General features: G+C 48.4%; 1 protein-coding gene across 4 annotated transcripts in view; it reads right to left on the bottom strand.

The window, feature by feature from the left end:
* The window catches only part of SYNPO (synaptopodin), a 65,511-nt gene that overhangs the window by 7,983 nt on the left and 29,825 nt on the right, over positions 1–27,703 (bottom strand). For 2 of the 4 annotated variants that reach the window (XM_069102593.1, XM_069102594.1), the window contains exon 3: positions 2,776–5,234. In XM_069102593.1, the coding sequence (XP_068958694.1) occupies positions 2,776–5,234 (2,459 nt within the window). Of the gene's footprint in view, positions 1–390; positions 5,235–26,068; positions 26,390–27,703 lie in introns of those variants that run through there. The other 2 variants (XR_011171242.1, XM_069102595.1) reach the window with 2 other exon arrangements.

Genomic DNA, 27,703 nt, shown 5'->3' with positions numbered 1-27,703 from the left:
TGAGGAGAGGGAATGGGCCCCTTGGATTCAATCCCAAATCCTCCAATTTAGAGAGTAGAAAGTTATTTTCATAGGCAGAGTCTATCATGACACCAACTGGAATTTGACCAGCAAAGTACTTTGAGATCTTCAAGTATTTTCATACTGAGAACCCATGGATGAAAAAATAATCCTATATAAAAGCTCTTATTCCAACACACACACACACACACACACACACACACACATACACACAAATATTTCTTAGAACTCAGTTCAAGCGACTGAGCTGGCTATTGTTTTGTTTTTCCCCATCCTGAGTTACCCAATAAAGGCAGAACATAAGGTGGGACTAGACAGTCGGGAGAAAAGGAGATATTGAATCTATAGAAGACAGAGCAGAGGCGAGAAGTAAGCCAGCTTTGAGATGTATTAAGAGCCAGAAGAGGAGGCCACAGGGAGAAGCGCAGACCACAAAGCAAGTGTGTGTACGCAGAGAGTGAGGGGTGAACCTTGTGTGAATGGCTCCATGCCTGGAGTCTAGACAGGGAGACTTCCCATGGCAAAGCGGTTATGTTCTCCATCCTTGAAGGGGTTATGTGTGTGTGGGGGGGCAGTAACAGACTCTGGACCATGTTCCCATTCCTCTCTTTCCATTCCCTCAGTGGAATGAGCTCATGAGGAAAGCACCCCCTGGTTCCCATGGAGACAGTTCAGGAATCTCATTGTGGTATGGGCTCACCAAGTTTCAGGAGTCCAGACCTGGAGGAGGAGGGAGAGACAGCAGATATCCCCTCCAGGTCATAGCCCTGCCCTTGGAGACAAACTCCCTGGTGGCAAGAACCATACATTCTTCTTCTGTGTCCCCATGATGCCTCCTAGCCCAAATCCCTGCACACTAAAACTTCATAAAACTATAGGATGAATGAGAATCATCTACTCTATTTCCCTCACATAGAAAATATTTAAGTTAGAAAACTCAGGCCCTGAGAAGGGACCAATTTGTTCCCAGTCACACTCAGGCTGAGACTAATACCCAGGTCTCCTGACTTCCTATCTAGTATTCTTTCCCCTATATTATCCTGCCTCCTGCATGCCCATGGAGCTGTCATTACCCTGGAGAACCAGGTAAGGCAACAGATGGTTTGGAGTAGTGTGGTTACTGCCCCCAAATTCCCTCATCTCAGCCACTTAGCCTTCTATCTCCTTTGGCCAACAATGGACCCACCTACAGTCTGGTCCCTAATAACCACGTGAGGAAAAAACTTATATGGCCATAATATCAGATTCCCAGTGATGAAGGCCATGAAGATCAGTGCCTTGCCTCCAGGTAGGCCTTAATTCAATCTTTCCCAAAGACTATGTCTAACCTGGACTTCAGGGAACAAGCTAATTCTAACTCTTCTTGTATCAGAAAATCCTGCCTCAGTCCCTCTGATATCAGCATCCCTCCATCAACTCCTGCTTTCTCCTTGAGGGCCATCTTGCATTCAGAATGCCTTTCTCCCAAGTTCCTAGCCCAACCTGGTCATCCTTACTGGCTTTAGGCCCCCCTCTTCTTGTATCAGAAAATCCCACCTGACTTCTAGCCTCAGTCCCTCTAATATCAGCATCCATCCATCAACTCCTGCTTTCTCCTTGAGGGGCCATCTTGCACTCAGAATGCCTTTCTCCCAAGTTCCTAGCCCAACCTGGTCGTCCTTACTGGCTTTAGGCCCCCATCCTGGATTGACCTATCCACTTTTGCCTTGGGGGGGGGGGGGCTGCTGGCACACAGCCTGTCCCAAAGAGGGAGTTGCTGGCCCCCACAGAGAAAGCCCAGCAGAGCACACAGCTGGAAAAGCAGCTGAGATTTTGCCAGCAAAGCCCCCTTGGGAAATGCCTGGAGGTCTTTGGGATCTGACTACTCATTCACTTCTTCTGGCTCCTCTGTATTCTTGTCCCTGAGGCTTCCTTCAAGGGAACCACTGCTAGGAATAACATTTCATCCCAAACTATAGGATGGGGACAAAGGAATGAAGAACACAGGGAACACTGGAGCATCACAGGTGAAGTCTTTAACATGCAGCTGAAGATGTCTCCTTCCCCTTCCGGCGTTGTGCAGAGACAGTGTCCTAGAGCCCGATTCGAGAGGGATGGATGGAGGAAAAAGTCACCCAGAAGAGAAAAGCCAGAGTTGCTCAGTCTCCCCCTCACATGAAGGTGCCCTACATGAGAGGCGGCAGAAAAGAGAAAGGTGGAGAGGACCACAAGAGTTCTCCGAAGCAAACATGTAAACAGTTTCACAAAGCTAGGAGTAGAGAAGGCAGAAACAGGCCCCAGGAGGGAGGGGCCCCAGCAGCAGCAGACGACAGGAAAGGCATCAGGAGTTTCTGCTCATTATCAGGTACTTCCCACTGTTCTGTCAGGCAATGTAGGATAACTTCTGCCCCCTCCCCCAAGGCAGTCTGCTGGCCCTTCAGGTGGACAAGAGGACCTGTCCGGCAAGCTCTGGCTGCTCCCTAAGCCTGGGTGTGCTAAGGTAGTACAAGGGCTGTCTGTGACTGCTCCAGGCTTCTGTCTCCCAGCAAGACGCTGGCATGGGGCCTCCCTGAGACTCTGCATGCTCACTACAGCTCCCCTTGAATAGGACAAGGCCTTCCCCTGATGGTTATTTGGCTTTCAGGCCTCCAAACTAATTCATCTCCCTCATTCATCCAGCACCCTTGACTGGTGGTCTTGGTGGGTGGGCGGTGGGATCCCTATTTGGGCCCACAGCAGACCCCATTACTTGAAGCAAAAGGAAGGCTTCCACACCTGGGGCTCAATCCCCGCATTTCGTGTAGAGAAGGAAGGTCTAGGAGCTTGACCCTTGGCTCTTGGAGACCATGCCCGGGACGGAGACACCGGGGAGACTTCACCACCAAAGGTGGGGCTGCTGCCACTCATTTGGGTAGCATCTTGGACAAGACCTCCTGGGCCCACTGGAGAGGGAGACAGGCCAGGTGAAGTGCGTGCTGGCCGAGGCAGGGCAGGTGAAGGGGGAAGGACAGAACCAGCTGGGCAGGGTGCCAACCTCCCTAGGGGTTCCAAATCAAGAGATCCTGGCTTGGCAGGTGAGGCTGCTCTGGCTGGGACCTTGGCTGGCTCCTTGGAGGGAGTGAGAACAAAGAGTGAGGACTGGAGCTGGTAAGGCTGTTGTTTGGTGGGCTCCACCTCCCTGCGTGGAGTCCTGTTCTCTGGCAGGTAGCCGTGGTACAGAGACGCAGGTGGTGTTCGGGCGGGGCTCCGGCTTGCCACCCGGAAGCCCCCTGGGAACCCTGGAGCGTTGGAATATTTCCAGGAAGGAGGCAGAGACATAGTGGGAGATGGGCATCGGGCCAATTCAGCATGGCCTGGTGACTCAATTACATATTTCTCCATTCGGGATTGACGTCGGGCATATAACTCGGCTCCCTTGCCAGTGGCCTCCGTGAGGTTTTGGTTTGGTTTTCGCTCAGGCTTGGCCCGGATGCTGGGTGACTTCAGGCACGATGACCATTCTGGGAGGGCATCTTCAGAGGTAGGGCTAGACCAGTCTCTGGGAGGTGGCTCATTCTGGAAGTTGGATGCTTCAGCCCCAAGTGCAAATGGTTCCTCCTCTGGGCCCAGCTCCCCCTGGTCTCTCTGCTTCCGTTTCTCATCAGCTGTCTGTACCAAATCCAAGAGATCAGGGTTAGGGGTCACTTTGGGCTTCTCCACAAAGGTGAACATGGATTTCCTATTGCCCCGGCGAGCCATCGACTCCTCCAAGATGCCAGTCTTGGTTGCAGATGCTGATCTGCCCTCCCCATAGCCAGGCCCCTTAAGAAGTGCTTGTTTGTGTTCAGTGTTGGGGTACAGAACAGAATATGAAGGTGGAGACCTGCCCCTAGAGACCGGAGGTGTTGTAGACAAAGTCTCAGCATAGGTGGGGGGTGGAGTGAAATGTCCCACTGGGCGTTTTTCCAAAGCGGGACTTCTCTCAACCATCACTGGTCTCTCTACCATAGGGCCCCTCTCCATGGTAGGACTGCTCTCTCTCAAAGGCCTCCTCTCCACCATAGGGCTTCTCATCATTACAGAATGTCTCTGAACCTGAGGACTTCTCTCCCCTATTGTGTGTGCCTGTGTCCTGGGGCTCCTCTCTCCCATGGGGCGTCTCTCCATCATCGGACTCCGTTCCAACTGGCTGTTGATCCCTTGAGACTGGACTCCAAATGGCCTGGCCGTCCTGTTCACCACCGACTGAGGTTTGGCCAGGGTGAGGTGGACCTCACTATGCTGCTTGAGGGCTGGGGTACTGATAGCTGGCCCAGACATCTCTAGTCCCACTGCTGGGGCACTGGGTTTGACATCAATGACCAAGATACTAGACTTGACATCAGGGACCGTGGCATTCATGGTGGAGCTGGGGATAGCCTGCCCAGAGTGAGGACTGGCCTTGCCATTTGTAGGTACTATGCTTGGTTTTACTTCAGTAATTAGTGCAGTGGAACTCATGTCTGGACCTGGTGAGTGGGTTTTCTCATCCACAAGCAGAGTGCTGGGTTTAAAGTCAGCCACAGGGGTGTCCTGCTGTACCTGGGAATCAGATACACTCTGTTTGGTGATGGAAACTGATGTATTCTGACCAACGTCCATCACCGGTGGGTTCTGGTTGACATCACTCACTAGCGTGGTAGGTGTGGTCTCAGTCAAGGAAGGATTCTGATTAACATCCATAGTGAGAGCATTGGTATCAGCCAGTGAAGGACCCTTCTGAGTTTCCTTGCTTTGAGACAGGTGGAGTCCATTGGCCGTGAGCAAGGCTGCATTTTCCTTTAGATAGACGACCAAAGGGATCTCCTCCTCTTCACTGGCTGCCTTCTCCAGGGATCTCTGGGTCAAGACATTTGCGTTCTCCCCATGGCCCTCCATATTGCAGCAAGGATTCCCTACCTCTGGGGCCTGGACACCGAGGGATGAAGAGGGGCTTGGACAAGAGCCTTGGGGAGAATGATTCAGGCGGAGATCTGGAACATGGTCTGGAGTCTCGACAGGGGGGGTCTGAGGGCTATTCCCAGAGATAGGTTTCGGTCCCTGTTTCCCAAAGCTCTCAAAAGTGAACTCGTTTACTCTCTGCCGGCGCCTGTGGAAGAGCAGGACCCCTCGGGAGTTGGAGCTGGGAGGAGTGGTCAGCTGGGCAGCAATTCGCTGACTCTGTGCTTTGGCCTCCTTCAAGTCCTTCTCAGTGAAGCTGGTACTCCGACACAGTGCTAACAAGGAGAGGAAAAAAGAATCCAGGGTTAGTGTCCGTGCTGGTTAATAATAATTTATCAAACATGTGCTATGTCTAGAGTGTTATGTTTGATACTGGAGAAAACAGAATGATGGAGAAGCAGAGGAATCTGCTTTTACAATGCTTTAAGGATTACAAGGCATTTTGCTCACACAACCCTGAGGTAATTATCCCAAACACTGTACCCATTTAACAGGTGAGGAAACAGCCTCAGAGAAGATCGAAGATTTAGAACTGGGACAGAACTTATAGGTCAATCAATCCAAACCCTTCATTTTATAGATAAGGAAACTAAGGCCCAAGAAATAAAGTGACTTGCCCAGGGTCTCACTTCTAATAAAACACAAGACCTGTAGGACAGTTTTGTTTTTGTTTCCATGTTCTCATCCCCATGCACAGTGGCCGATACAAAATAATGCTTGCCCAACTGAATTAAAGCTAAAATTCAAACCTAAACTTTTCACTCCAGGACCAGCACTCCCCATTTTAGTACGTGAGACTGTCCTGAGTCCTGCCCTCCCAGAACCCACGGTGTAGTAGACAAAGCAGGGCGCAGACACAAGTAACTTTAATAATTTAAAACTGCACTGAGACTTGTGAGATGCCATACGTGATACACAGCAGAAAGGAGTGGGAGCCACAAGGCCAGTCCAAAGTGCCATCAGAGTTAAAAAGAAGAAGGCTTCCTGGAAGAGGCGGCATTCGATTGAACCCTGAAGGATAAGTAATGGCAGGGCAGGCAGCCCCCAGGTAGGAGGGAATAGAGGGAAGATGTGGAGGTAGGAAAGCATGAGGTGACTTTAGGAACTAGCAAGAATAAATCCTAGTCCAGTTTGACTGATCTGTAGAGTGCATGAGGGGGATTAGCTGGAGGTGAGGTAGGAAAAGTATCTTAGTCTATGGAGGGCTCCAAATGTTAGACTGAAGAGTCTGGACTTTATCTTGTAAGCAAGAAGCAGTGAAGGTTTGAGACATGATCAAAGAAATGAATCAGGAAGATCAATCTAGCTGTTCCGTGAAGGATGGGTTGCAAGATGAAAGCCTAGAGGTCAAGAGACTGACTGCTTCAAGAAATCCAGGTGAGAGTAAGGGCTGGAACTAGTTGGGGACCATAGAAGTAGAGAAAAAGGTACAGAGGGAAAAAACTCACTGGCACAATGGATCAGGCCTTCAGTGGCTGAGGCCCCCTCACTGACTGACACACACAGGACCATGAGAATGGCCAGATTTCTGGCCAGTATTTAATACACATGTGGACACCTTGGCAATAGGCAGTAAAGTGAGAGAAGACAGTCCCTGTCCTGAAGGAAGCGTGAATGTGCTCCTATCAATGCCTGTGAGAGGTCAGGGTGAAGTGAAAAGTCAGGCCCATGGCCCTGGTCAGGGCAGGAGCCCTGAGTTCACCTACCTAGTTACACCCCATCCTACCATTTTATTCCCATGTAGCCTTTTCTTTCCTTAGCCACCACAATATCACCTAGATGGCCCCGCCTTCAATCCAGTGGAAACACTACTAACCACCTCACTGGACATCAGGTTCCTCCTCTTTCAAATGAGGGCCTTGAGCTAACTGGTGTCCAAGGTTCCTTCCAGCTCTGGAGTCGTGCTCTGTGTTCTAAGGGCTCTCTCAGTTCCAACATTCTGTGTTGCTAGTACCCTGTCCTCTTTTTGCACCCTCTGTGCTGTGAAGGTTGCTGGGCTAGGAAAAAGAGGCAGAGGAGGTCATTTGGAGGACAGGCCATTCCCACTAAGGGCATTTTGGAATTGGAGGTGCAAAGTCTGTGCTTAGGAGGAGTACTGACAGCCATAAGTAAGTCCATGCTACAGCAAACGGGGCTATTCACAGGAGCAATAGCAAGAGGAAGAAGCCCCTCAACAGAGACCCTATGAAGCAGCTCCATGGGGCTTTGACCTTCACTTTGGACATCCAACTGTATTATACTCAAGCTAATATTCAAAGGAGTCTGTACTTCTAAAGTACACAATACCCAAAGACATGGGTGAAAGGAGGGTAGAGGAAGGAGAACAAGGGAAGGCAGAGGGAAAAGTGGAGACTAGGGGTCAAATGTAGACAAGGATAGCTCCCCAAAATCATGAACGGACAAACAATTTTGGAACCCAGAAACCTTAGAGTTCATCTGCTCAAAGTCCTTGAAGAGGATACTAGACTGCAAATGCCTTGAGGGGAAGGCCCATAATTTCTCTGTCCTTGCTACATCAGAACTTCAGAAGATGCATCATTAATGACTTTTTCCACTGGTACAGATCATGATCTCTTCACACCGTGTTATGTGCAGGTTTCAGAAGCTGCTGTGGTCAGTTTACTCATGAGAAGCCTCAGCGGTCAGCTGGTCTGGCCCTCAGATGTCAAACACCCCATCTATCACTGGGCCCCTTTGCAAAGTCTTTCCAACGTGGTAGGTAGGAACTGTTTGAGTTTGTACTACTTTGTCATGGTCTTTGAGACCCCACAGTCTCTTCCATGGGGAGGCGTTAGAGGATGACTCACCATAATATAGAAAATAGAATGCCAAAACTGGGAGGGACCTGAGAGACCACAGTGTCCCAGATTTAGAAATATGAGCAACCTCAAAGGTTATCTGGCCCAACCCTTCCCCTGCTAGATGAGGAACTGAGGCTCAGAGACCTGCAGAGACTTGCCTGAGGTTACACAGATCATTAATAAGTGGCATCTTGTAGTTCAACCTCCTCACTATACAATATAGGAAACAGAGGCACAGAATGGGGAAGGGTATCGCCCAAAGTCAGGCAAGGTAATGGCAGAGCTAGCAGCTGAGCTGAGGTGTCCTGTATTAAAAGCTTTCCGGCCCCACGCTCATAAGGGATACTCAGTAGCTAACAGGGATGCTAATTAGTCTACCCCTACTCCCAGGAAGGAATCAGGTATCCACCTCTATTTACACCTGAGGAAACTGGAGCCTGTAGGGGGAAGTACCAGACTTGAGGTCACGGAGCAGCAGACTACAGGGTAGCCAAACAGGAAACCTGCATCCCCGGTAAAGGGATGTCTAGCTGAGGTTTTTCACATCCTCCTTCTGCCTCCGAACCCTTGTACATCCCTGAAGTCAACTTTTCCCCTAAATCACCAGGAAGAAGTTATGGCCAGGAGATGAGTGTACCTTGCTCTCCCCACAGAGCCTAGGGTGACTGTATGGGAAAGGAATTCAATGAAAGACTTGGAAGCGACTTAGGTTGCAATTCATTTGATTTCCACCCCCCACACAAACATGTAGGAGGAAGAAAAAAGCCAACCACACACCAGCCCAGAGTTCCCCTTTCCTCTGGGGTCAAGTGGAAGGTCTATCAACTCACTGCCTTCAGTTCTTCCCCTCAAACTAGACTGGAGAGGAAGAAATAGCCATCACTAGGGATTCTGTGCTAACCTCCAGGACATCAGAGAGACAGAAGGGAACCATTCACTAGGACACCATACTCCCCATGGTTCCCTTTCCAGGCTGCCCTTGGAAGCCACTTTCCTCCGGGACTTTATGCAGAGCCAGGGAGGGGTGGGGAGTGCTCTAAGCAGAACCAAGGCAGGGTGGGGGCTCAAGGCTTTCTATCTCATACAGGGCCTGTCATCCATAACACTAGCTTCTAGATGAGAGAGACCATTGTTTAACACAGATCTTGAGACTCAGAAGACCTATTTGGTCTCAGCCCTGTCACTAACTCACTGGGTGACCCTGAATAAATCCCTTTCTGGGACTTAATTTATCCATTTCTACAAAGAGATGCTTGGCATTTCCCCTCCAACTCTGACACTCTACATCAAGGATTCTAAGATATTCACAAGACAAAGATCACTGTGGACTAGGAGAGTGTGCCAAGGAACTTGTCCGCTGGGAATCAGAAGCAGGGAGGGCTTGGAGAGGAAAGGCAGGGAGGTGAGCCCAAAGGGCAGGCCATGGAGAATTCAAGGAAATACTTCTTCACACAGGCCTGCCATTAGCTGGTGGAGCCAGGTCACCAGAGGCCAAAGGGAGGGAGGAAGAAATTCAGGTCCACTAACATTCAGTCGGTGACCATGGCATCAGGGCATGTAAACAGACCCCAGGCTCGAGTTTCAGGGAATAAACTGACCACCTGCCAGGACCAGGAAGGAAGTGTCCCCTGTGCAACCTCCCATGGGGACCCTGAGCGAAGCCTTCATTTGTTTTCCCTCAAACCCTCTCCCCCTTCCTCCCTGACCACTTAGACTATGAGGGAGAGGCAGGATGCTGAATTCAGATAGGCCACCTCACCCACCAGCCTGCCCAGGCATTCTCACCCCCACCCAATTTACTTTCAATAAGGAAATGACACATCGGCCTTTTCCCAAAGGGAAGACTCCTGGGCTGGAAGCCCAGCCCTCCAGACTCCTTGGCCGCCAGGGCCTCCCCAAACACTCAGCCTCAGGACCTCCTGAGGCTGCCAGGGAGATTGGCCCAAATCTAGGAAAAGATGCCTATTTGCAGATAGCTCTGCCTATGGCTGCAGTTCATTACTGCAATGGATAAGAGCTACTGAAGACCAAGGTCACGGGTTGGGCTTTGGGCTGGCTTTGCTCCATCTCAAGGCCACAAACTGACACCTTTGACCTCAGTCATTTTGCAAATATGTGCCATTGGTCACAGCAGAGACTTGGTTACAGAGTATGAGACAAACCATCCCCACTATTGGAGACAAACATGTCTGTGTTACAGGGAAAAAAGCACTCTTAGAGCTCAATCTCGGCTCCCCCACTTACTGCCTATGTGACCCTGAGCACGTTGGTTCATGTTTCCAAGCTTCAGTTCTCCCTTCTCCCCACCCCAGGAATAGTTCAACTCACTGAGCATTTTTAAGTGTCCACTATATGGCCAGGTACAGTGTTAGGTGCAGGAGAGAAAAAGACAATAACAAAACACATCTGACCCCAAGGAGTCACATTCTATGGAGGGGAGGGGAAGGAAACAACATATACAACATATACAAGTGTCAGTAAATACAAAAGATATACAGTGTAAGGGTCTTTGGAGGGAGAGCACTGAAAATGGGGGATCAGACAAGGCTTCACGTAGGAGGGGGCAATGAAGTCCTGAAGGGAGTGAGGAATTCCAAGAGGTAGATGTGAGGAGGGAGACTGCTCCTGGCATGAGAAGCAGCAAAGTATGGAGACAGGAGGTAGGAATGTCCATCATGTACAGGGAACAGAAAATTGGCTGGAATGTAGAGTGTGTGAAGGAGAGTATTATGAAATAAGGCTAGAAAGATAGCTTGGAGCCAGATTGTGAAGGACTCTAAATGCCAAACAAAGAAATTCATATTTTATTTTAGCTCAACAGAGAACCTCTGAAGCCTCTTATTCAGGGAGTGATATGGTCAGACTGATGAGGATTGATCAATCAATCATTCCATTTCCATGGCCATTCCCCCATCACAAAGTCCCTCACTTCCTTCATGAGGGATTTTAAAGACCACCTTCTACTCGAAGCCTCTCCTGATCCCTAACTCCCTTCCTCTGTCCTAACGTATTTAGCGATCTTGTATTTATTTTGGATTTATTCTATGTAGACAGACATAGATAGATATATAGATCAGAATAATAAGTGGAGATGGCCCAGGATGCAGTGGGGGACCTGATCTATATCTGGCCGCTGGACCCTGGTGTCTCTGGAGGAGAGTGAGGCTGGTGACTTTGCACAGCCCTCCCTCACTTAAATCCAATTCACTTGCATGTCATGGCATCACCTCCCTAATGTAAGGGTCCTCTTTGAGAATGAAGAACAAATAACAACCTCTGTAAGTAGAAAAGGAGCTACCCACTGGGGTCCATACTGGAACTTGCCAGTTGGGCAACATATATATTCTCATTCATTCTCTCTCTGTCTCTGTCTCTCTCTGTCTCTGTCTCTCCCTCTCTCTGTCTCTCTCTCTCTCTCTCTCTCTCTCTCTCTCTGTCTGTCTGTCTCTCTCTCTCTCTGTCTGTCTCTCTCTCTCTCTCTGTCTGTCTCTCTCTCTGTCTGTCTGTCTGTCTCTCTCTCTCTCTATGTCTCTCTCTCTCCCCTTCCCTCTGTCCACATAGGGTATCACGTCCCTACCTGGGAGTGCTCTGCCCAAAGGGAATATAAATTTTATTTTAATCTCTAAAACTTTTTGTTAAACCCCAAATCAGTCTGGCTCCCACTGATTGGCCAAGAATAGGTCACAGGCCAAGACCTACTTGGTCATTGTTGGGTCCTGATATAGATGTAGATAATGCTATCTCCCCTAACAGAATGTAAGCTCCTTGAACGCAAGAGCTATTTCACTTTTGTCTAACGCCTCGTACGTACTGGCCACTTAATAAATATACGCTCATTGAGAATGAACCACAGAAGAGAGAGATAATATGTGTTCCACCCGCCTCACAGTGGCGGCGTATGGACCTGAGATGGTACATGTGAAAGCACTCAAAAGGCATCAAGTCCTATAGAAACGCTGGCTATCATTATCACTAAAAATAACAATTATGTCCTCTTGATGAGAGGCCCCCCAACATAATAAAGGATTGGTTAGAAGAAACTCATATTCTAAACCTGCCTCCAACATTTACCAGCGATTTGTAACCACTTCTCTGGACCTTAATTTCCTTTTCTGTAAAATAAGGAAATGCCCTTTCCCAGAGTTGGCCGAAGTAGATAAAGTGCAGGGCCTGGAGTCAGGAAGACTCACCTTTCCGAGTTCAAATCTAGCCTCAGACACTTATTGGGCAGGTCACTTAACCTTCTCTGCCTCTGTTTCCTCATCTGTAAAATGAGTTGGAGAAAGAAATGGCAAACCACTCCAGCGTCTTTGCCCCAAACGAGGTCATGAAGAGTCAGATCTGACTGAACAACAAGCATTCAGTGTGTACAAGGCACTGTGCCAAGGACTGAGGATACAAACAGAGAGGTAAGACAGTCCCTGCTCTCCTGGAACTCACCCGTGGCAAGTTTCAGCTGCAAGTCAGCGGGAAAGGCCCTATGGTCCTTAGGAGGAAGCAAGGCGGATGGCAATGCCTCTTCTTTAGCGTCACTTCCACTAATAAAATGACCTCAGTTTCTTAGATTAAATCACTGACAGTGCCAAGGACTTTGGTGGCGACAAACCTTTTCTGGCTCTGCAGTAGCAGCAGCTGTAGCCCCTGCAGGAGCAAAAGTCCTGGATGTTCAGCCCAAAAGCCTGAGCTCTGGACAGAGGGGACCCAGTCAGGCTCTTGGGACTCCTTCCTGACCGAGTTATCTCTCAGCTCTTTGGCCATGACAGGAAAGCTGAGCCTGAAGAGGGCAGGGAAGGTCCATACGGTGTCTACTGCCACCTGCCCCTCCAGTGTTAGACAAGGAGAGAAAAGCTCTCATAAGCTCTTGTTTTGGTACAAAACTGTGATTTCATTCTTGCGGGGAAACTCTCGGTACAGAAATTCCCTCTACTAGTGCTGATTGATAGCAACTCATGTCTAACAGTTACCAAGGGCACCAAGATATTATGAAATTGTGGGCCTATAGGATCACAGAGTTAGAAGAAGAGGCAGCCTTAGGAGCTATCTAGTCCAGTCCCCTCATTTTGTTTTGTTTTTTTTACAAATGTAGAAACTGAGCCTCAGAGAAGCTTGTGACTTACACACAGCCATACAACCAGTTTGTGTCAGAAGCCCAATTTGAATCCAGGTCTCATGGAATCATCGAACACAGACTGGCAGAGCTGGGAGGGACCCCAGAAAATAGACCGGCAGAGCCAGAAGGCTAAATGCCATCTAATCCATTTTCTATCTTATATAGCAGGAAACAGGTATAGAGAAGGGAAATGACTTGGCCAGAGTCACCTAGCAAGCTAATTAATAAAGGAAGACAGCTACAATGGAAATTATTAACCTCTTGTGTTCTCCTATTAAGCTTGCCTCCAAGGGGCTAAAAGCACTCTGGTGATGATGTAACCCTCCCTCACCAGCTTCATGTGAGAATGGAGGAAAAAAGGATATGACTGCCTAACCCCACCCTTCCCAAGAACAAATCTGAATCAGAAACATGACATCAATGAGAGGTGGTGAGGCAGGCTAGAGAGGTCATTTCCTCATCTCCTCCACCCCCTTCTCATGCAAGGGCCCTCCATGTTATTCTCCCCTTTTGGAGCCTGCTCCTCTGTAAAGGAAAGGAAAGATATCAGTGATAACAATATTAATGGAGACCACGTTATCAGTAGGGCAGCTAGGCAACTCAGTGGACAGAGCGCCAAAATCTGGCCTCAGACACCTACTAGCTGTGTGAGCCTGGGCGAGTCACTTAGGCCTCTTTGCTTCAGTTTCCTCATCTGTAAAATGCATTGGAGAAGGAAATAGCAAACCAGTATCTCTGCCAAGAAAACCCCAAATGGGGTAACAAAGAGTTGGACATGATTGAACAAGTTGTCATTAAGGGGCACTAAATTTGGAGATCAATGGAAGGGAATGGGCTGAGGCAGATCCTGGAGTACAGAGAGAGAGAGAGAGAGAGAGAGAGAGAGAGTGTGTGTGTGTGTGTGTATTTAAAGGGGGAACACTAGAGAGACAGTAGAAGAAAGCTGAAAATTCAAGGTAAATTTCAGATCAGTCCTACAATCTGCCATTGCCATCTACAGTGGAAAAGGCCCCCCCTCTGTTCCCTACCTATGCCCTACCAATCATCAGGCCAAGAAATTGCCTCAGTGGCTACCAAATCAAGAAAAGATGTGTATAGAGGTGAGTGTTTATTGCATAAGCTTCCATCATAGTTCTCCAAGTCTAGACTAGAACACAGGCATCCTGACTCCAAGACAGGGCTCTCACTTCTAGGCACTCTTACCCTAGACAGCTTTAAGAATATTGGTAGGTTGGGGCAGGTAGGTGGTACAGTGAATAGAGTACTGCCCTGGAGTCAGGAGGACCTGAGTTCAAATCTGGTCTCAGACACTTAACACTTACTAGTTGTGTGACTTTGGGCAAGTCACTTAACCCCAATTGCTCTGCCTTCCTCCAAAAAATCCCCCAAAAAACAAAAAGAAGAATATTGGTAGCTCTCCATTTCCTATGATAATAAGAGCTCATGGATAATTAGAATCCATGAGGAAGTCCCAGAGCTCACATCAGCTCATCTTTCCCCAAGCAGCTATTTCACCAGTTAGTGTAGCCCTCCCACCTGTAATATTACCTGTAAATATTTTGCATTTATCTACTGTTCCTCTTCCCTCAGCTCCCTGTCCCCAACATAAGCTCCTGGAAGGCAGGAACTGTTTCGTTCTGTCTTTGTAACTCTAGCCCCTGGAAGGTGGTAAGAACTTAAAAGTTTGCTCAATTGAATAGCGCTGGTCATCTGCTAGATGTTCTATGTTAGACACTAAGGGAAAGAAAAACCTACATGAAGTACAGTTCCTAGTAAGGAAGGACAGTCTAGTGGGGGAGATAAAGCATAAGCAGAAATATCAGAATGAGAAGTGTCATTTTAAAAAGGCTATGGAACATCTGAAGGGAGAAAGGACGTCCAGGCAGAAGAATCTGGAAAGCTTCAATGGACATGTCACGTCTGAAGGATGGGTGGGATAAATTTTGTGTAAGTGTAGCCTAAAGAACACTGATCAAAGTCAAGGCATCTAAGTTTGAACCCCAAATCTAACCACCTGCCAGCTGTGTGACCTTGGAAAAGACACTTCACTCCCATTGCTTCATTTGTCAAAGCAGAACAATAATTGCACACACACCCCTTTTTGGGGAGAGGGAACCAGATCTTCGAGGAAACTCCCTCCACTGATAAGATCAGCACCTGCTCTATAACTTCAAATCTTTTTTTTTTAAGCAATCGGGGTTAAGTAACTTGCTCAAGGTTACACGGCCAGTTATTTCTGGGTGTGGTGCTGAGCCCGGATTTGATCCCCAGGTCATCCTGACACTGGAGCCCATGGCTCGCTGAGCCACCTGGCCGCCCCTATAACTTCAAATCTTAAGAGAACATCTTGGGGCACTGAGAAGTTAAGTGACTTACCCTGGGTCTCACAGCCATTATGAATCCAAGATGGGATTGCTAGTCAGGTCTTCCAGACTCTAAAGTCAGCTCTCCATCCACTCACTACACCATAGCTACCTCTCAATACTTGGTCCGATCCAGAATCAAATAAGATAATGGTCATAAAAGCACTTTGTGATCATAAAATATTAAACAAATACTTCAAGGATCTGTGATTCCCTTGCTGTGCTCCCCACTCCACCCCCCACCCCACCCCTGTCCCATACAACCTACAGTCCTTCCATGCTTTTGTAGGTGGCTTTAATGAGCTCTGGCAAAAAAAAAAAAATCCTTGGAGGCCAGCCCTCTGGTGATGACTACATCAATCTTATTCACTCAGCTTTTCCTCTGATCTCTCCTTGGGGCATGGAGGTGAAAGGACCCTAAGTCCTCAAATAGTCTGCCAGCAGTGCCCAAGTTCTGTGAAAGAGTGAGCCTGGTGACAGCCTCTGTGGCCAGAGAGGCGACTGTAGCCTGAAGATAAGACTGCCTAAATTCAGAGAGGTTTCTTCAGCTTGGGGCTGCCTGGCCTCCAGGGGGTGAACCCTTTTCAGATTAACTCAGAACCTTCTATTGAAGCTCACAGATTTAGAGCTGGGAAGAACCCATTTAAATCTCCTCCTTATTGGAGACAAAAGCCCAGAGAAGTTAGGTGATTTGCCCAAGGGCGGACAGGCAGTAAGTAGCAAAGCTGGCATTCAAATCCAGATTCAAAACCTCTGACTTCAGAATCCCATGGCCTTTCCACTACATCATGATGCCACTCTTGGAGGAAGTTCCCATACCAGCAAAATTAAAGCTCCTTGAAGTATTATTATTGTTGTCATTGTTTTGACAGGTGGGGATGAGGGAAAGGCCTTTCCAGGGGAGAGGAATGTCATGAGTCAGGAAGATAATCATCAGGAAAGTATAAGATAATCTGTTCCTGAATCATTTGAACCAGGCTGGGAAATCGGTACCCACTGCACAGTAATCTGGCAAGGGGCTGAACTAGAAGTCTCCCAGAGTATTCAGGGCAACCACATCTGGGCATCCTTCCATTGGAAGTCTGTTGTTCATAGTCCTAACACACCAAGGAAGCCCATTCCTCAGGATATGTTTGTCAGTCCCATAACCATTGCTACAATGTCTGTAATGGCGAGGAAAGGTCTTGCTGACACCCTCTTCCGCATCTCCAGACCCTTGGGTAAGTTGCCAGCTGTCTCCTTTCCCTCTTCTTACCAAAGCACCCTGGCCATGGAAGCTGAGGCAGGGCACTGCGGTACATTCTCTACATGCTTTGCTAACAAAAAAATAAATAGCTGGGGAAAAAAATGTAGGAGGAATGATAATGAGTTCTAGATGTGACCTAAACAGACCCTCTCCAGTATAAACAGGAGGGCCCATTCTTAGCTGTGGGAGCACAGGCCAGACAGAGCCCAAATCCAGAGGTTTCTGGCCATTCTTCCCAGGAGACAGCAGTACCCCTAAGCCATACAGAACAAACTCTGGGCCAGCCACGAGTTTAAATCCCACCCTATGTCACTTATGAGCTGGAGATTCACTGAATCTCCAGCTGCTGAACCTCTCTGAGCCTCAACTTCCCACCTGCCCATTTGTAGCTAAGGAGCTTAGAGGGGGGGAGGGAGGAAAGGGGAAGCCAACTAGGTTAGATTCTGCCCTGCCCATTTCTCTCTGAATTCAGTCCCATTGAATCACAAAATAATGGAGTGGAAGGGCTCTTACAAGTCACATAGGCAAATTTCCCATTCAGTATCACCCTCAGGTGGTGACTGAGCACCTGTTTGCACACCTCCAGTGACAGGGATCTTACCTCCTACCAAGGCAACCCATTCCATTTATTGGGCATTTTTTGTTAGCAAATTCTTCTTTTTTGTTGTTGTTGTTGTTGTTTTTTTTTTTTGTTTTAAGCAATTGGGGTTAAGTAACTAGCTCAAGGTTACCCGGCCAGTTATTTCTGGGTGTGGTGCTGAGTGTCTGAGCCCGGGATTCGATCTCCAGGTCGTCCCAACACTGGAACCGGTGCTCTTACTTGCTGTGCTACCTGGCCGCCCCTAGCAAATTCTTCTATATAAAGAGCTTCTATATAAAATCTGCTTCCATACAACCTCCATCCATAAGTCCTGGTTCTTTCCTCTGGGCCCAGACAATACAAGTCTTACTCCAACACAATAGTCCTTCTAACATACAGGGTATCTCAAAATTCTTACAGCAGTTTAAAGCTTTAATAGCTCAAAAAGTGTAAAGAGAATGACCATATTCCCCCAATCCCAATCAATCACACATATTAAAAGAATGCTTTGGAAAAACATAAGCTGGACCTTAGTGATTATATAATGTAACACTATAGTGATTACAGATGTCCAATGCTTCTTTCTCCAGAAAGCAATGGGCCTGAACTGGGGCAGGGAGTGGAGAGGGAGTCATACCAGCATGAATGCAGTAGAAGCTGGCAGAGACCCCTGGGACAATCTAGCCCAGCTCCCTCATTTTCATAGGAAGGACGTCTGGCCCAGATTAAGAAAGTGACATGCCCAACAGCATACAGCCCATGGAGCCCCTACGTGTTATTGGAAGGGTATTGAGAAACTCCCACTTGATCTCACCAAAAGTATCTTCTTCACTCATACCTAAAACTGCAACTGAGATTCGTTCTTCTGCATTGTCTCCCCATTCAAGATGCTTTAAAATGAAAATATCCTGAGGAAGCAGAACATTTTTTTCTTTCTCCTTTTGGGTCTGGACTCTGCCGAGGCAGCCAGTCCCTGTGAGCACCCCAAGTCAAGTCGCCAGAGGCCTAGTGAAACAAAGGCAGAAGCCACACTCTTGGGAGCACCACAGGGTTGGGTGGATGTGGGTGGATGGGTGGGGGTGAAGGGGAGGGGATAGTGAGGAGTCCTGCTCTTTTGGGACCCTCATTCCCCTCTCTTCCCCTAACCACAATTTCTGGGTCTCTGACTACCTGGAGATTCTGCTCCCATCAGTTCAGAATGGCATTACATAGTGGATAAAAGATCGCCCAGCACCCAGCTTGAGGCAGATCTGTGTGACTTCCTATGACATTATGCATACGTGCAGATTACCTGAGTAAGTCAGTGTTAACTATCTTTTGTTGTTGTTCGGTTGTGTCTGACTCTTCGTGACCCCATTCGGGGTTTTCTTGGCAAAGAGTGGTTTGCCATTTCCTTCTCCAACTCATTTTACCGATGAGGAAACTGAGGCAAACAGGGTGAAATGACCTGCCCAGGGTCACGTAACTAGTAAGTATCTGAGGCTGGATCTGAATTCAGGTTTCCTGACTCTAGGCAGTACACTCTATCCACTGTGCCATCTAGCTGATCATTTAACAATCTAGAGGGGTGGGGAACCTGCAGCTCTGAGGTCACACGTGGCCTTCTAGGTCCTTGGGTGTGGCCTTTTGACTGAGTTCAAGTTTTACCAAACAAATCCTTTGATTAAGGGGATTTGTTCTGTGAAGTTTGGATTCAGTCAAAGGGCTATGCTTGAGGACCTAGGGGGGCCATGTGTGGCCTTGAGGCTCAGGTTCCCCACCCATAATAGACCAGAGATTCTTAACCTGGAGCTCCTGAATTTGTTTTTGCTAAATATTTATATGACTATTTCAATGTAATCAGATTCCTTTGTAATCTTATATATTTTAGGCATTTCTGAGAATAATTATGCAATTATGCAATTTTGAGAAGAATTCTTTCTTCCAGAGGCAATGGGCCTCTCAAAGGGTCCATGGCACCAAAAAAAAGGTTAAAAAAATCTTGCTCTGGACCCGTTTCCTCACCTGCCAAATGGATATAACAGTAACTGCACTACTTACCTCACAAAGCTATCATTAGAAAAAGACTTTGTCAACATTTGTGTTATAGGAAAGGGAGCTACTATTAACTATCCTGGCTCCTGGGTTTCCCAGTGTCCGGAGGGGGGCACTAACTTCCCTACTCTAATATGAAAGTTGTTTATGGCACTTGGCTGAAGGCCTCCTGACAGGGCTGGGAACTAGAAACCTGTCACGTGGACACACTCACACACACACACACACACACACACACACACAGACACTAGGGGCTTTAATGATTAAAATAAGGTCCTGGAATCCTTAGCACAGGCCAACTGTCAATGGACTTCCCAGCTCCTCTTCCCCAGAACCATCTAAAGGTCACAAGGATCTATAACCAAGGGAACTAAACTGAAATTCCCATCAGATTATCAGATCCCTTCCCCGTGCATCAGCCCCCAGACCCACATGCCCACCTCAGTAGTTTTCAAGATCTCTCAGGCATCTGACTGACTACAGAATGCTAAAGCTGTCTGAAGAATGGGAAGTCCAGACTTGTCATTTTTACAGAGAGAGAAACTGAAGCCCAGCACACAGACTCACACACCAGACACCCCAATACACCTAGGAGCACAGAGATCCACAGTAGGATGTGTATTCACATGGACACATGATTCCCTTTGCACTTAGTCGTCCCCCAATCCTTGCTCATGCTCAGAGGTGAATCTCTGCTGTAGAATTAAGTAATTGTCCTACTTTATCTTCTGGCATCCCTCCATGACTTCTACCTCTGTCTACCTAAGCAGCCCACCTTCTCCTTCTCCTGCTCCCCAAGAACCTGGAAAACCTACTTAGAAGAAGCTAGTCTTGGTCTGAAAGGGGTGTGGTGAGAGTGGTCTCTGGCATAGGCTGGATCCCCTGGGGGAAATGATGATTACTGGGAAAAGACCACTTATTCAGCATTCTCCTCCCCCTGTCCCTAAGTCAGCTATCGGTCACCACACAAGTCTAGGGGGGAAAACCAAAAACAAGAGAAGGTTCTCTAATGTACTGGCGCAGGGCAACAGAAAAGACCCTTGGCTCAAATCTCAATCTGATTAATTTTAGATGATCCTGAAAGCCCCTAAATTGTTCTAAATTCCACTTCCTCATCTTTAAAAATGAAGGGATTGGACTAAATGAACTCTAAGGTCCACATCTTATGAGCCTCAGTCTCTTCGTTTGTAAAATCTGGTTAACGGTTAGGAGCCTGTGAGGTAGGCATGTCACACACAAGTCCTTCGGCTATAAGATCACAGATACAAAGTGCTCTCAAAGTTATCTGCTCTTCCTATGACATTATGCATACATGCAAGTTACCTCCCAAAGAATAACAAGAAAAATTATTTTCTTCACCATCTAGTCCTGTTTGCATGAGGGTCCCACATCAGGGATGTGCAAACACTGGGCAAGACTGGAGAACTGCACTCCCCCCCACCCCCACCTACCTCCCCCAGGCTCTGTGCCTCCACTAGAACACAGGCAGACTGACTCATCGCTAAACAAATCCCTACAGGCTTGGCCATGGATTTTCTGGCATTACAAATAGGTGCTTTTATAAAAAATCATGTGAAAAAAAGCATCTTTCACTGCAGGCATCCCCCACCCCCGGGCCAAACACACATTGCACACCAGTCAGCTGCCTCACCAGCTCTGCTTTTTGGGAACTGGTGAGTACCCTAAGGGTTGCCCTTGGTTCTGCCAGGGACACCCTGATCCAACTCGTCATTTAGGAGGTCTGGAGCCCCAATCCCTATCCTCAATCTCCTGCCTCTTAAAGTACTCACCAACCCTTCTCCAATGTCTCTCCAGGCCCATTCCCAGCTACCAAAGGAATGCCAGGTGCTCAGGAAAGAATGAACATGGAGAGTCCCAGTAGGAAGAATGGAGGTGGGGGGGAGGGATAGGAGGAGGCCATTCAAAAATTAGATCTTCCTTAAGGAGAAAAAAAAGCAACCTCAATTTATCTGTTGAGTAAAAGGTGCCATTCTGCCTGGAATCAGAGAATGACTGAAAGATTTTTGAAGGTCCCTCTGAAGTCCAGGACCCCAGAATGGGCTTCATGATGGGACTCCACTCTCAAGTAGTAGAAAGTGTATAAGACTGATAGTCAGGAGATCTGACAGTGGGCCAGTTATTTCTCCTCTCTTCACTTCAGGGTCTTCCTCTGTAAACATAGGGGGCTGGCCCAGATAGATGATCAGTGGGTTCCCTCCCAGCTCTGATGTTCTTTGATTCACTAATTGATCTATTTCAGTCTCCTAACAACATCAAATCTAGTGTGGGAGAGCTAGAACATGATTGAGAGTAGAAGAAACACTGAATGAGGAGGTAGCAGACCTGGATTCTAATCCTGATGCTTTATTAGATTCACTTTATGACTTTGAGCAAATCTGTTCTCTTCTGTAGGTCTCAGTTTTCTCATCCATAAAATGAATGAGTTGGACTCACATTCTCAGGTCCCATCCAGCTCTGACCCTCAGTCTCTCTTTTAAGGCTCCTTTCGGATCTAGGTGTTCTGTGATTCTAGGACCAAGACCAGTTTAAAGTATTTTCCCTCTTGGGGGGAATGGCATTTTTAACAGAAAATAAAGTCCTACAAAAATATTTATTGTCCCTCTGAATTGGAAAATGAGGGCAAATTGGAAATAGATGAATAAACTGTAATATACGAATGGGGTGGAATATTATTGCACTATAAGAAAAAGTGAAACTTGGGAAGATTTGTATGAACTACTTCAGAGTGAAGTGAGTAAAGCTAGGAGAACAATTTATACAGTAACAACAATGTTAACAAACAGCCAAAAGGGGGTGGCCAGGTGGCTCAGTGAATAAGATCACCGGCTCCAGTGTCGGGATGACCTGGATCAAATCCGGGCTCAGATACTCAGCACCACACCCAGAAATAATAATTGGCCATGTAACCTTGAGCAAGTTACTTAACCCCGATTGCTTTAAAAAAAAAAACAAAAAAACAAACAGCCAAAAGACTTAAGAACTCTGATCAGTGAAATGACCAACCACAATTCCAGAGGATACATGATGAACAATGCCCCCCCCCCACACACACACACCCCTTTTAACAGAAAAGAAATGGACTTGGTACAAATTGAGACAAAAAAAATTTTTTTTGATGTGGCCAATGCAAAAATTAGTTTTGCTTGACTATGCATATTACTTACAAGAATTTTTTCTCTTTTTCAATGGGAGAAGGAAGTGGGAGGGAGAATGTCATGTTTTCATTAATTGAAAACATAAAATTAAGCTAAGAAACAATAAAGAACAAAGTCTTCACCTAAGGAGATGAAGTCCTAATGGTGGGACTCCAGGCTACCTCAGTCAATAAGGAAGATGATACTTTATTTTCATGGCTGGAGTGAGGTGAATCTTGTTGGGCCTCTGAAATTATACCATGCACAAAGTTGCCTAAAGCCTGGCTGCCTATCACTGCTGATTCAGCACAATCTCCCTCCATAGGCCCCAGCAGTCCCCGTGGGGCATGAACAAAGCTCCCATGGGCTTCACAAGGCTGGGTCAGCAGTCATTCAGGACTCTGCCTCCCTTGTGACTATCATAAGGAGGAACACAAATGTCCACAGCAAGGCTAGCATCCATTCTCAGCCTGTCCCTTATGCCAAGCCAGATGCAATCCCAGACCCAGTGGGGGGCTCCTCCCGGAAAAAAAGAAAAAACAGCTTTGTTGGGACTGGGATACTTCATATGCATAGGTGAGAGATGTATTAACTTGGAAGAGTTTACTTGGGGTCTCAAAAGAAAATGAGTCATGTGGCACAAGGAAGCCAATCACTGCCAGTCCTGTTCCCCGCCCCACTCAGGAATGCCCTCCTCTCCATCTGTTCAAATCCCCCCCAGTACCGTGTAGTAGGAAGTCTTGCTACTGACGTTTATAACTACAAATCACTTTCTCTCTCTGTATCTTAGTCTCTTCATCTGTCAAATCTTCATAGGCTTTATAGAAGTTAGAGTTGGCTTTGTAAATTGTAAGGCACTAGATGACAGCCTGTCTTATTCCCCAGTCCCACGACTGACTGGTCAGTACACTCCCCTGGAGCAGCTCCCTCAGGAAGTTCTTTGTCTGTCAGTTCCCTCTGGCTGAGCACCTGAGAGCTGAGTTCTGATCCTGACTCAGGTTCTCGACCATCTGGACTCTTTCCTTTCCTGTAAGTCAGGAGTTTTTATAAAGGCTGATCTAGAGAAAGATTCCTAGCTGAAGAGACACTGTGCTGCTAACGCAGGGTATGATTAGACTTCTTTGCACTGGCAAGTGATGAGGGCAAGAGCTAGCCCAGTAGAGAGGGGCCTCTGCCTTCCACCCAGCCCCCTCTCTTGCTCCCTCCTTCAGAAATACATTTTCAGAAAGCTGGATCAAACACTCCCCTAATGTAATGTCCGCCTCTGTAAGGCTTTTAAAGGAGCCATCTGTCTCCAGAGGGGGAGGAATCCTTCACTCCCGAACCAACCTCCTCCCCTCCACCTCTCCTCATCTCCACTCCCCATGGCTACCTGCTGCTCAGCCTCCCACCTAGGCAAAGTGAGGCCTTACAAAAGGGTGTAAGACCATGCTTCCAGTCAGCCAAAGCCCAGCTGCAGTCAAAGACTTTACTAGGAATCTGGTAGGAACCGCTTTCCTAGATCCAGTAAGGGTCTTTTCCAAGGGGAGTGCGGCATGAAGGAAGAAAAAGGCAATTTAGTGGGAGGCATCACTGACCAATAAGGACCCCAGGACTGGCCAAAGACCGGGGGGCAAAGGGCCGAGGCCCCAAGTTCCCACACATCCAAAGACTCAGAAGGAAGCAATTCGGCTGAAAGCCTGCTTGAAGCAACAGCTGGAATCAGGGGGACAGACCCCAACCGGCCTCAGGACAAGACTGTTAGCATGGCACTGATTTGGGACCCAGCCCTCTCTTTTCCCCCTCCTCCCAAATCCTGGGCTTCATGTTTGGCCAGTCTCCATCCCTTCTGAATGCCAGCATGACTCAGACTCCCAGGGACTGTTCTTGGGAACTCAGGAGCGACCCCCCTCGGAGCTGCCCACCACAGGCACTGAGACCACCCAGCTGGTGGCACAGTCAGGGTAAAAATGCCCATACTCTCACACCAGCTTAGTGAAGGAACATGGATTGCTGGCCTGCCTACAAAAACCCCATCACCCACTGCACCCCACCCCCATCTTCCACTTCACTCTAATTCAGCTCCCCTTCTTACCCTTTTGCTAAAACATGTGACAAGGTGTGGGCGCCCTCAGTCTCCACCCCCACACTGCAGTATTCACATGGCAAGCTGTCTCAGTCCCCAGTGGGCGTTTCCCCCGCCCCCTAAATAAACCTCTACCAAGAGGGAAGGCCATAGCCAGAGGCTTAATCCACCGACCCTCCACCCACCCCTCTGGATTCATGCTGAACCTAGGGGAGTGGGAGGGGGATGAAGGAGGTGTCACCAAGACTGATCCAAGACCCAAGCCGGTTATCAATAACCCAGCCACACTGAGGGCTTCTGGCCTGCCAAAGAGCATATCCCCAGAGTCTGTCCCCTATCCTTGCAGGAGCTGTTCACTCACCACCTCACTCCTGATTATAAACACACATAGACTCTCTGTCTCTCTCTCTCTCTGTCTCTGTCTCTCTCTGTCTCTGTCTGTCTCTGTCTCTGTCTGTCTCTGTCTCTGTCTGTCTCTGTCTCTCTCTGTCTGTCTCTCTCTCTCTCTCATTCTCTCTCTCTCTGTCTCTCTTTCTGTCTCTCTGTCTCTCTGTCTCTATCTCTGTCTCTCTCTCTCTCTCTCAGAACTCACCAGGAACACACAAGAATGTTATTTTCCCACTAGATAGATAAGTCAAGGCCCCAGACCTAATGCATCTCATGAGCCAAGAAAACCACCAGAAGGTCTCTGGAACAGAGTAGCTCTCTCCAGTGCCCTGAGCCAAGACTGGTTACCAACACCTCCCCAACACACACACACACACACACACACACACACACACACACACACACACACACACACACACACACACACCATGGAACTTAGGAAAGACTCTTCTCCCCATGCTTGCTACTCCACACATGAAGGAGAGACTCCAAGGCCTGAGAAATGACATCAGCTGCCACTGTCTGCTAGGGAGTTCAGAGGACACCAAGTTCCCCTGGCTGCATGAGCAGTCTAAGTTGGGCAAACCCAGCTGCAGTCCAACAGGTTGTTTTTCCTGGTCCAGAGGAGCTAGAGCGTGGGGGGTGGCATCAGAGAAGAACACTAAAGTTCATAGGGACACCAGGCTAGCCCTCTGTTTATGCCAGTGAGGAAGTGGGCAATAGCTGCTCATTTTACCTAGAAGAAAGTGAGGTCCGGGAAGGGAAGCTATTTTCCCTGTAGCCCTGACAGTCAATGGAAGAGCCAGTACTAGAGCACAGGTCTCCTGACTTTCGATCTAGGATTTTTCTGCTACCCCAGTTTCACTGCAGTTTGCAGGTAGGACCCTCTTCCAAGGTAAAGCCTCAAGTCCTCCTCATTCCCTGTCCAGCAGCCAGTGATGCTCCCAGGGCAGTGCCCTGGCCATTGGCCTGTGGGAAGTTGGTTTCTGTTTTTCTCTTCCCTAGTACTGGACAGCCTGGCTCTAAGGAAGCAGGACAGGTAAGGACAAGAGTCAGCAAACAGGTCTCAGGATGAAAACCTCAGAGGGACCTTAGAGGATGTCTAGTCCGAACCCTTCATTTTACAGATGAGGAAACAGAGGCCCAGAGATGTCAAGCGACTTGCTCAAGGTCACACAGCTAATAATTGTCGGCGCAGGGATTTCACCCCCAAGTTCTCAATTCTCTGATCTTTCCACTACCCCCACAGCCGCCCCCGCAGGGGCACCGATGGAAAGTTGAGCTTGCCCTGCCCGGACTCAGCTGCCCTGCCCTACTCTGCTGCCCCCCGAGGAATATAATGTGGCAGGTCCCACAGATTCTTCTTACCTCGAGCACAGTCGGAAGGTGCTGGTCCCCGGTACAAGAGGGCCAGACAGCCAACCCCGTCTCAGCGCACCTGGCCCGTAGTGTGTGTCCCTGAGCTGCTGCGCTCCCCTCCTGCCCTGCCCTGCCCCGCCCCGCCCCGCCCGGCCCCAGCCAGAGCCCCCGCTGCGCTGCCTCCGCCCGCCTGGCTCCCGTTAGCAGAGAGAGAGCCCCGAGTGAGCCCCAAGTAAGCCACGTTACTGCTCCTGTCCCGCCGGCTCCCCCAGGGCCCTAGCGCCGCGCAGTCCTCAGTACATCGGGGCCAAGTTCAGTAGCTCACTCGCATCTCTCTCCTCCTCTCCCTCCGTGTGCCACCACTCCCGCCCCCCCGCCCCGCCCCCCCCCGCCCTTTCTCTTTCCCTCTCTCTTCCTTCCTTCCTCTCCCCCCCCCCCCGTCTTTGTCTGTTTCTCTCTCTGTCTCTGTCTCTGTCTCTCCCCCCCCCTTGTCTGATAGTCTCTTTCCCTGTTTCTGTCTCCCCTTCCTTTTCTGCGAACTCTCTCTACAATTTGAAAGGATGTTAAGATCCGACTCCGTATCTTTCCCTGATTCAGCTTCCCTCTACCTTCCTCTTGATTCTCAGATTCTTTCTTTCTTGCTCTGATTCTGCTTCTCCCTCTGAGTCCCTCTGTCTCCCTTGGATCATCTCTGCCTCCCTCGTACTTTCTCTTTCATGTTTTTCTTTCCACTTCAGACCCAAAGTCACCAAGAACTTAAGTGTCTCTGCCACCTAATAAGCAGGGGACTCCTACACAAGCACCCTGCCAGAGGAGACAAAGAAAGCAGGGCTGGAAAGAAATCCTCAAAGTCCCCTGTTCAACTGTGTAGGAATCAAAAAGAGGTAGGGAGAGAAATAGGAGAGACAGGTGAAAACGAGTTTTAGTTAAAAACAAGTTAAACATGTCCGCTAATAGGAATCCACATGCCCTGGGAGTCCTGGAGAGGTGTGAAGCATCTTCACCCTGGAATTTGGATTACAGTGGGTACATACCAGCTTTCGCCTCCCTGTGTGACTCCCCCCCACCAACAGAATGTTGAATGACCTCATGGGTCTACATTGCATTCCACTGACGCAGAGTCGCTATTGGAGTGTCCTGTCCCTGGGAGGTGGCATTGTGCTATGGCAGCTCACAATGAGGGGGCGGGAGAGAGGGAGAGGGTGCCAAGCTTTGATGATCTGCAAGGCAAAGTATATCACCCACCTTTTCAGGAGGCTTCTCAGAGACAATCAACTAGAAGCCCATCTCTGTAAATGAGGGGGTTGGACTACATGATCTCCTTTTCCAGCTCTAATGATCTATGAATCTATATAGGAAGCCAGGGAACAGCATGTGTCAGAGACAGGGAGGCCGAGAAAGAAAGAGAGCATGTGCTTTTAATGTGTGGGTGTGTTTGAGGGAGAAAAGAAGAAAAAAGAAAATGTTTTAATCTGGGTGTATATAGATGCATGAGATTGTATTGGATTTATGCAATATTCTTGTGCATCTATAGGGTTGGGGGGTATATTCCTTCTTCTTTCCTTCCCACCCCCTCACACCTCCATCCCAGATACCAGTCCAGGGATAGAGGAAAGTATGCTAGATATGGAGTCAGAGAATCTG

This window comes from Petaurus breviceps, unplaced genomic scaffold (assembly GCF_028583685.1).
Source record: "Petaurus breviceps papuanus isolate PSGF00001 unplaced genomic scaffold, PetGlider_PUasm1.0 551, whole genome shotgun sequence".
In the NCBI taxonomy this organism is placed as follows: Eukaryota; Metazoa; Chordata; class Mammalia; order Diprotodontia; family Petauridae; genus Petaurus; species Petaurus breviceps.
Note: the sequence above shows the minus strand (reverse complement) of the source record. Positions and strands in the feature narration are given on the sequence as shown.